General features: G+C 42.4%; 1 protein-coding gene across 1 annotated transcript in view; it reads left to right on the top strand.

Moving 5' to 3' along the window:
• Positions 1 to 1,646: 1,646 nt before the first annotated feature.
• The window catches only part of LOC122631365 (GATA zinc finger domain-containing protein 10-like), a 29,466-nt gene continuing 21,112 nt past the window's right edge, over positions 1,647 to 10,000 (top strand). Inside the window, exon 1 of the mRNA XM_043816978.1 lies at positions 1,647 to 2,633. Within this exon, the coding sequence (XP_043672913.1) occupies positions 2,613 to 2,633 (21 nt within the window). The 5' untranslated portion in view covers positions 1,647 to 2,612. The remainder of the gene's footprint in view (positions 2,634 to 10,000) is intronic.

The raw sequence follows: 10,000 nt of genomic DNA, 5'->3' as shown, positions 1-10,000 counted from the left end.
GAGAATAAAAATGTTGCCGGTGAATTTTCTTAGGCTGTTTGTCGTATAGAAGGTGGCGCGCGAACGAAGCTACGCGAAGCTACGCTCTGCCGTTGGAAGGCTCCGTCGAGCGCTGACAGAGAGAGAAAGAGAGAGAGAGAGAGAAAGAGACAGAGAGAGAGAGAGAGGGAGGGAGAGAGACAAAGACAGAGATAGAGACAGAGCGAGAGAGAGAGAGCGAGCGAGCGAGACAGTCGAAGCGAGCCGAGCGAAGCCGAGCGAAGCCGAGCGGTAGCGGGGCGGAGCGAGGCGAGGCGGGGCGTCGAGTCGACCGAAGCGGCGACGAGGTCTTAGTCGAGAGCTAACGCTCTTTGCCTGTTGGTCGTATATAGTCGGCCGTCCCAGGACCGTATCTATCGACGCCGTCGATCTCTACAAAGGATTAATCCTCTCCGCTTCTTCGTGGATCCATCTCTCTTTCTTTTCTTTTTTTTTTATCCTTTCTTTCTCTTTTCTCGTTTTTTTTTTTTTTTTTGCTTTTTTTCAACGATTCTTTAATAGGTAAAAATTTCGTGTTGGGGATCGATTCAAGATTTTTCACGTCGACTTTTTGGCATCGCTTCTTCTTCTTCTTTTTTTATTTTTGTATTCTTTATCTTTTTTTTTTTTTTCTTTTTCCTTCTCTTCTTTTTTTTCCGATTAATTTTTCTTCTTTTTTTTTTTTGTATTTTCTTTTTCGTTTCTTTTTATTCGAAATAATCAATAACGGACTTTAATAAATACAAGAGACTCGGGCGTCGAACGCTCGGGATTAAATAATGCACTTCCTTTTACAGAAAATACTGAAAGGTATATAAACAATCGGGGAATATTCAATATTAATTATACAGTTAATTTACGAGGCGTGAATAGAGCTCGCCCATCCGCTTAAACGAAATCTCCCATTCGAACGCGGACAATATGTGCCCGGTCGACGTGTACAATAGAGTTTTATATGTAATTTATTAAAAGCCGAAACTCTTGTGGACGATGGATAATATCGGTGAAACGTCGACGCGAAGAAAAATTCTTGTACGTTCGTTCGCTGTCTCGATCACCCGAAAACACAATAGCAGTAACAGAAAGGGAAAGTATTTTTAAAGACGGAGTAAAAGTTTCTTTTTTCTTTTTTCTTTTTTTTTTTTTTTCGATAGTACAACGTTACTCCGTTTCCCCGGGATTATCCTTAGAACGATATAATAAGAGCTATCGTCTCGTCATCGAAGGCACGGGGCCACGAGTCTCGAAGTATAGTCATTAGAATTTTACTACCTTGGCCGATGATAACGGGAGCCCTTTCCGTGGACGGACGTTTCATTCACAAAGAACGTTGATCGATTCACGCGATAGAAGATAATACTTTGTGTATACGTACGCGCGCACGTGTCCTACCTATCGTTTAAAAAGTACATCGAGATACATTTATCTCGAAGTACGAAACTGTGGCAACGATAAGAAAAGAAGAAGAAGAAGAAGAAGAAGAAGACAAAAAGAAAAAGAAAAAGAAAAAGAAAAAAAAGAAGAAGAAGAAAAGTTAATGGAAGTTACGACGAGTGCGTGTTTCGCGAGAGACGAAATAAGTTTTTTTTTTTTTTTTTTTTTTTTTTTTTTTTTTTATAAGATATAGGAGCGAGAGTGATCGCTCGTAGATCTCGATCTCGATCGCGATTTGATACGCAAAAGAGACAGGGAAGAACGTTGGGATACGTAGTTGATATATAAAAGGGGGAAACGTTAACTGGAATCGACGAGCGGAGATACGGGGCACGCACGTTCGATAGATCCGATACTGCGTTCCGTAGCGAAGTGCAGGTGGGCCGAGCTACGGCGGAAACGAACGAAGTCGTACTCGGGGGAAAACCGAGCGGCGGCACTCGGCCGAGGACTGTTTTGTCAGAGTACCTCAGTAATGCTTTGCATGGCCAGCTAGCCGCAACTCGGCTCTTGTCGCTGAGTCTCGCGTCGTATTTATCGTTCACTCGGTGTGACATCGTGTTGTGTGATATGTATTACTTAGATACGAAGGGACGTGAGTAGCGAGAAAGTAGAGGACCTTATATATATATATATATATATAGAATTTTCTTAACGCTACGCACTGTGTGTGACGCGACATATATTTCGGGCGTGGATCAAATTTCGTTTCGGACGAGCGCTCGAACTCGAGTGTCCGTTCGTCGAAGGAAGGAAGGAAGGAAGGAAGGAAGGAAGGAAGGAAGAAAAAAGAAAGAAAGAAAGAAAGGAAGGAAGGAAGAAAAGAAGTAAGAAAAAAGATCTTGTGTTAAACGGAGATAGAAAGAGAAATAGATAGAAAAAGACAGATAGAGACAGAAAGACAGACAGAGAGAGAGAGAGAGAGAGAAAGACAGTGGGACATCTTGCGCGATACGTTGCTGCGTGTGAGAAAATAAGGATAGAAAGAAGAGAAGAGAAGCCGGATCGTGGACGGCAGCGACGCTCGCTGCGGCCCTGGTGGAATCTCGATTCCACCCCAAACGTGTTTCCTCACTTGAGAACCGAGCTACCATCCGAGACAAACTGTGTATGGTGCACGAGCGAATCAAGATGCTGTCGTCGGTGCCAGCGAAATAATAATGTGGTGCGACGTTGGTCAGGTGAGTGTCGTGCGAGAATCATCTTGGTTTCATCACATTCTTCTTCTGCTTCGTCGTTGTCCTCGTTCGTCGTCGTCGTCTTCGTCGTCGTCTTCGTCGTCATCGTCGTCGTTGTTCATCGTCGCCAGTAAGCACGGTCTACGTTCCTACGATTCTTTTCTCTCTTTCTCCGAGACTGACTCTTTCGAGGTTATCGCAGCCGCGAGACGAAGACAGAGAAGGAGAGAGAGAGAGAGAGAAAGAGAGAGAGAGAGAGAGAGAGAGAAGTAAAGAAAGAGAGGAACGGCGACCGTCGCTGGTCGATCGCCGACGGCGAGACTCGAGAACGACTTCCTTCCTACACATTCTCGCCATCTTTCTCATAACAATTTTTCAACTTGAAACCTCGAAAATTCTTAATCTCGAGCATTTTGATTCTCTTTTTATATCTCTGTCTCTTTCCCTTTTTCCGTTTCCTTCGTTCGCGTTTCGGTAAAAAAATGATAAACGACGAACGACCACAGGAAAATTTCAGGCGAATATTGAATCGTTCGGTTAGAGAAATTTTCGATGGAATTTTTTCGATCTTGAAATTTTAACGAATTATCGATGACTCGTATATTATTTTTCGTTCGTCAGACTTCTCTCTCTCTCTCTCTCTCTCTCTCTCTCTTTCTCTTTCTCTCTCTTTCTCTTTATCTATCTCGTATAAGAGAAAGAGTGAGGGAGAGAGGAGAGGAGGAGAGAGAACAAAGTACGAATATAAGTCAGACGCAACTCCATTCTCCAAAAAGGAGAAGGATTCGATCAGTAATGGGTATAAAATGTCGAAAAAGAAAATAGAACGGGGCTCGCTACGATTCGAGTTCGTGAGAGAAACGAAGAGCGCGTAAACAACACATCGGAGTCCGAGTGTCAGATTTGACGCGTGGTAACCTCGTGTTCGGTAGTTTGAATTCGAAGCGATCCCGCGTTTCCTTGGCCTGGGGCTGTTGGGGTGGCGCGGAGGGGAGGAGGTGGATGAGGTAGGTGCACGAAGAGGTGGAGGAGGAGTTAGGAGGTAGAACGGCGACAGCGACAGCGACGATGACGGTGGCTACGATGATAACGTAGAGAGAAAGAGGGGAGAGAGTCGGTGCGTTCGTTGTGTGTATAGTATAGATATAGATATATATATATATATATATATATATATATGTGCATATATATCCATATATATATATATATGTGTATATGATGTATGTATATGCTGTGTATATATGTATATGTGCTGTGTATGTACGTATATGTGCTGTATATGTATATACGTGTATTATAAGTTGCGCTCGCGCGTTCAACACGGAGGAAGGCGCAAGCAAAGAGGTGGGGAGTGCGCTGTGTGAGGTGACTATGGCAGCGACGCTGGGTCGTGGGTCGCCGTTTGGCCGCTAGGTGGGGGTAAAGTAGCAACGCGTAAGAGAGAAAGAGATATCTGCCTGGAGGCTGCCTCCTCTTCTCTTTTACTTGGCCACCGGCGCCGTCGAGAAAACGCTCGTTCGGCTCTTCGAGCTCTGCTCTGCTCTACTCTGCTCTGCTCTGCTCTGCTCTGCTCTGCTCTGCTCTGCTCTGCTCTGCTCTGTTCTGCTGATGTGCTAGCTGGAGGAGGTGATGGTGGAGGTGGCGGTGGAGGTGGGCACGTTTATGACCAACCACCGAGGGGCAGCGTAGTCATGGTTACTACGACGACAACAACCCGAATCCTCTCTCTCTCTCTCTCTCTCTATATATATATATATATATATATATATATATATATATATATACCTATCTATCTCTATTTTTTCTTTCTCTCTCTTATAGGAATGTTTTTAGGAATATATATATATATATGTATTTTTTAACGCTCCTCCTTTTTCGTCTCGAACGAGACTCTTATTATCTTCTTTCTCTCTCTTTCTTTCTCTTTTCTTTATACCATATTTTCTTTTTCTTTCTTTCTTTCTTTCTTTCTTTCTTTCATCAATCTTTTTGTTCTTTTTTCCATTTCTTTTTTTTTCTCTTTCCTTTTTTCATAAGCATATTTTTAAACGATAAAGATAGTCCGTGTCCAACATAAAATACGGAGGGATCAATCCTTTCCGTCGCGTCAGCTATCGAAACACGATGCCCGCGCAAAGTTCGACTCGAATCGTCGTTCGCTTCCTGCGATTCGATTTAACACGTCCTACGAAAAATAATCTATTCGTTTGGTAGAAAAAGAAATATATATGTATGTGTGTATGCGTGCGTGTGTTATATATTTTCGTCAAAAGCAAACAACGATGTTTTCTCGAAGTAATCTTACTTTTTCGATTTTAACTCGATACCTGCGTAACTATTTTATTCGTTGTGTGTGTGTAGTGCGTTAGTGTGTTAGTTCATGAAAAAAGTATACGCGTTGAGGGCGTTACGTAAGAGAATCACTAGAGGACTAAAAGGCAGGACGAAATTGATGAAAGTTTCGAAGGATCTCTAGTATATATAGTAACGTATATGTATGCATGTATGTATGTACGTATGATATATATGTATGTATATGATGTATGTATATGTATATACATATATCGACTATCGGGTGCAAGAGAGAAGGAAGATAGTTCTACCGACGAACTAATACTGCATTCGCATTGATCGGAGAGGGAGGGACGGAGAGAGAGATGTATATAGAGAGGGGAATTGTTCGGCGACGGTTCACCGATTGTCCGTAGAAATTCTCGACGTGGAGTAAGTACCTAGTAAGTTGCAAAGTTGTTTCTAATAGCAATGACGGAGTAGTACGTTTAATTTTTTTTCTCACCGGGACAAGTACATGGCGTTATTTTCGTCCGCCAATTTTTCCCATATAGCATTATCGTAACGTTCTAAGAAAAAAGGAAATAGAAAAAAAAATTGTGAGATATGTGAGATAGATCAGATTTGTGATATTAGAAAATAGAACATTTTGCAGCAGGTTACATCGATGGATAGATAAGTAAATACGCCTTAACGCGTCTCTCGCTGTTTCTGCGAACGCTTTCCGACGGCCGGCGTCTACGATCTATTTCGTTCCTTCGAAGACGATCTTCTAAAATCTTCTTGAATGATTTATTTCTAAATCGTTGATAGAACGATCCGACAACGTTAACGATTCGTAGAAGCTAGCCATAACATATTTTTCCTCGACAAAATATTTTCGAAATCGTAGAAACCGAAAGAGAAAAACGAGAGATAGATAGATAGATAGAAGTACTCTCGTCGAAAGAGAGATCTCGAAAATGCTAGGTACAATATTCGAGAAGTTATATATTTACATAGATTTCGAGTGTCGCTAGTGCTTCATCGTTTTGTAGTACGCCCATTGATACACATAGTTACACGCACACGTACAAACACACACACATATATATATATACATAAAAGCATGTATCGTACGCATCGCCCATTTTCGAGTGATAATCGTCGAAAAGCGTGTGCTAAAGTAGCTTCGAGGATGGATAAATATAACGGAATAGCATGAAACTCGGAGCTGCGCGCGTTTTTCATTATCCTGCAAAATATTGTCCACTGTTCGTCGCTCGTAGACGGACGAGAACGAGGATGAGGACGAGGACGAGGACGAGGACGAGGACGACGAGGAAAAGGAGAAGAAGATGGAACGTGAATCGACCGTTTAAAACGTATCGTCGAGTTATGTGTTATCGTTGGTTTTAACACGCTGCTGCTCAAACGACAGGAACGTGTCCGTCGAGTTATCGGTGTGCGGCGATCTGTCAATAGGCTTCTCCCATTCATAAATTCGGTGCGGGTGTGCAGCCGCATAGTTTCGCCGTGAAAAGCACGTGGCGCATTGGCCTGCTGGAGAGGAGGCCGCCTCTACTTCTCTCTCTCTCTCTCTTTCTCACTCTCCTCTCTGTGTCCTACCCCTTACCCCCTTATCCCGTTGCACAACCCCCTTCATCCACCCCTTCTTCTCGTTCGTTGGTCCATTCTCTCCTGTACGTTACATCACAACGACTAAAACTGTCTGGTCTCTATCTCTCTATCTATATTTCTATTCGTCTACCTATTCCTCTCATTCTCTCTCTTTTTCTTTCTCTCTTCGTTTCTATGTACAAATAGCATATAATCGGCACGTATAATTTAACAGTCTAAGAACCTACCACCAGCGACACTTCTCCGTTGATGCGTAAAAACTAAAAAAGAAGAATCAAAGCACGCCGTGAGTCGTGATAACGGTACGTACGTACACGTACGTGTAATCGACGACGATGACGACGACAACGACGACGACGACGACGACGACGACGACGACGACGACGACGACGACGACGAGGACGAGGACGACCACGGCAACGACGATGGCAACGACGACGACGACGGCGGCGGCGGTCGTCGTATCGTTGAAAGCAAAGAAGAAAAGGCAAGAGACCACGAGAATCCCGTGGTAACCGTTAGGAATAGCGTAGGTAGCACGCGACACGTGCCTACGCACACGCTTCAGCTCGAAGAAAGCAGGAGATATCGATAACACTTAGCTTCCGCACTCTCTTCTCTGGATTTTCAAAAGATGCAAAGAGTGAGATAGATAGATGGAGAGAGAGAGAGAGAGAGAGAGAGAGAGAGAGAGAGAGAGAGAGAGAGAGAGAGAAGGTACACTTTGCGGTAGGTTAAGGTTAAACACACAATGAAACGATCATCGATATACAGGCCCCATATTTTTTCTTTCCTTTTCCTTTCTCCTTTCTTTTTCCCTTCTCAATTTCCTTTTTCCATTTATTAACTCCGAAAATTTGAGTTTCTCTATCGGTTTGTAAAGGTGAAAATTTGTATAGGCGAATTTTATGGTTTTGTTATACTTTTTGTGTTAATGTCCGATAGATACCTCTCTCTTTCTCTTTCTCCCCCTTCTTACATTATATAACGAAAGAAGAATAATAGCACCTGCGTTAGACTCTCGTCTACTACTCTTTTATTGTGGTCTCGTTGTGTGACTCGTCTACGTAGCAATAACAACAGCAGGTGCCATGTCGACCCCTCCGTTCTTTGGTTTTCTTTACCGACAAGCCCCATTCGTGTTCTTCTTCAACATGTCCGAAGGTATTCCAATGTCAATGTACCTCCTTCTCTTTCTTCCTGCTCTTTTTTCCTCCCTTCCTCTTTCCATCCCTCTCTACCACCCTCCGTCCTTCTCAACCCTCGATCTAATACCCTTGGAATTAGCACGTCTTTCCTCTGTCTGCGATCGTACCCTCATTTTTCCGCTCTTTAAAATCCCCCCATTGTTTTCTTCTATGGGTACGTGCCAGCCATAAACGAGTAACGACCGAGTAGTCTCCATTGACGAGAGAGTCAAGCACTCCTGCGTGTTTGTTTCATTGCCACGAGTCGAGTAAAATACAATAGATATATATATATATATACACGTACATGGATGGATGCACGCATGCATACATAAATAAATATTCGTGCGTTTCGATTGCATCGACTATAAATCGACTTAGTATTTTATGCGATCGAATATTTCGTATTTGTATAATAATAATACATTTTCTTTTCGTTATTCCGTGATTAAAATTACGATTTTGTTAGGATTAAATACAAAATTTCTTTCATTCGACATTTCTAACAACGATCCCGTGCACCGTATTAAAAAGTATACAGAGAACACTTTTATTTCCATGTGCGTAACTAATTTTGTAATTCGTTTTACAAATTGGCGCATTGTTGGTATTAAAAAGATAAAAAGATAGATAGAAAGAAAGAAAGAAAGAAAACAGGAATAACAGAGAGAGAGAGAAACATAAAGAGTCTAATGTGTATATCATGAATAATCCTTGTGAAAAAGTAACGAAAGCGTATACTTCGAATTCGTCTCTAATTACTACACAACGAACTCTACAGTATTCTTGTATACATAGTTACGATACATAAACATATATATATATATATATATATATATATATATATATATATATATTCATGTTGGAAAGGGTCGCGTGCGACGTGCGAAACACACGTGGAGGAAGTAACGCGAAGTGGGTGCATCGTGCTCATCCTCTCTCTCTCTCTCACACACACACATGCACACACACACGTACGTACATACATACATACATACATACATACATATAGCAGACACTTTCCACCACCTTTCGCGGTGGGCCGCCGGTATCGGAAAAAAGCATCGCGCTCTGCCCCACGTGGGGCCGAAGTAGTGACTTGGACGTACTCATGCTCACAAATATATCAACTGTATGTATGCGTGTGTATGAGATAGAAAAAGAGAGAGAGGAAGAAAGAGACACGTCCCCCGAAGAAACGCTCGGACGGATCTCCGAAGATCACGTGCTGCGCATAACTTACATTCCCACCACTCCTTTCGGTAGCACGTGCCTCTTCGTTTCTCTCTTTCTGTCTCTTTCTCACTCGGTCGGTGCGCCTCCATTCTCCCCTCCTCCTCTATCGACGGGTACTACTCCGCGGTGAGAGAGAGAGAGAGAGAGAGAGAGAGAGAGAAAAAGAGAAAGAGACGGCTTCGATTCCGCGATTCGGTTCGATCGAATGAAACGCTATTACTCGATCTTAGACAGTCAGTCGCCTCCTGCGACACTACCTCGATCGTTCTCATCTCTTTTCTCTTCTCTTCTCTTCTCTTCTCTTCTCTTCTCTTCTCTTCTCTTCTCTTCTCTTCTCTTTCTTTCTTTCTTTCTTCTCTTCTCTATCTAACTCTCTATCTATCCATCTTTCTCTCTTTCTCTACGTCTTTCCAAACTTTGCCTTCGAAACTCCGCATTGCAGGAGGAGGAACCTTCTTCGTTCTCTTCGTTCCTATTTTAGGTTATGTCGAGTCTCCCTTGAGAAAGAGAATTAGTCTATTGTAAGTGATCAGATCGAAGGTTAATGCTGAAGGTGAATCGTTCTTCGTCCCTTATGAAATAACTCTTTTCTATCTTTCTCTCACAATTATAATACGTCAAATAGAAGCAGACAAAGAGTAGAGATATCAAATGATATTCATGGAAAACTCGGAAAGAAAGAGATAGAGAATTATTAGAATTTTCAACAAATCTAAAAGTATGTAGTGTTATCTAATATAATATACGATATAATGAAATGGAGAAAGAGAGAGAAAAAGAGAAAGAAAAGGAGAAAGAAAAAGAGAAAGAGAGAGAAAAAGAAAGAAAAGGAGAAAGAAAAAGAGAAAGAAAGAGATACGTTGGTTTTGAGGAATCACGCTCAGGTGGCAGCAGTTTGCAGAGTCTCTTTCTCTTTCTCTTTCTCTTTCTCTTTCTAATGGATGGACGGACGGATCGAGGTGGAACGCGTAGGAGTCGCGTCTATTCGTGTCCATCCAACTCTCTCTCTCTCTCTCTCTCTCTCTCTCTCTCTCT

The sequence above is a fragment of the Vespula pensylvanica genome, chromosome 8 (assembly GCF_014466175.1).
Source record: "Vespula pensylvanica isolate Volc-1 chromosome 8, ASM1446617v1, whole genome shotgun sequence".
NCBI classification, from domain to species: Eukaryota; Metazoa; Arthropoda; class Insecta; order Hymenoptera; family Vespidae; genus Vespula; species Vespula pensylvanica.
This window is presented reverse-complemented; position numbering and strand designations above follow the sequence as displayed.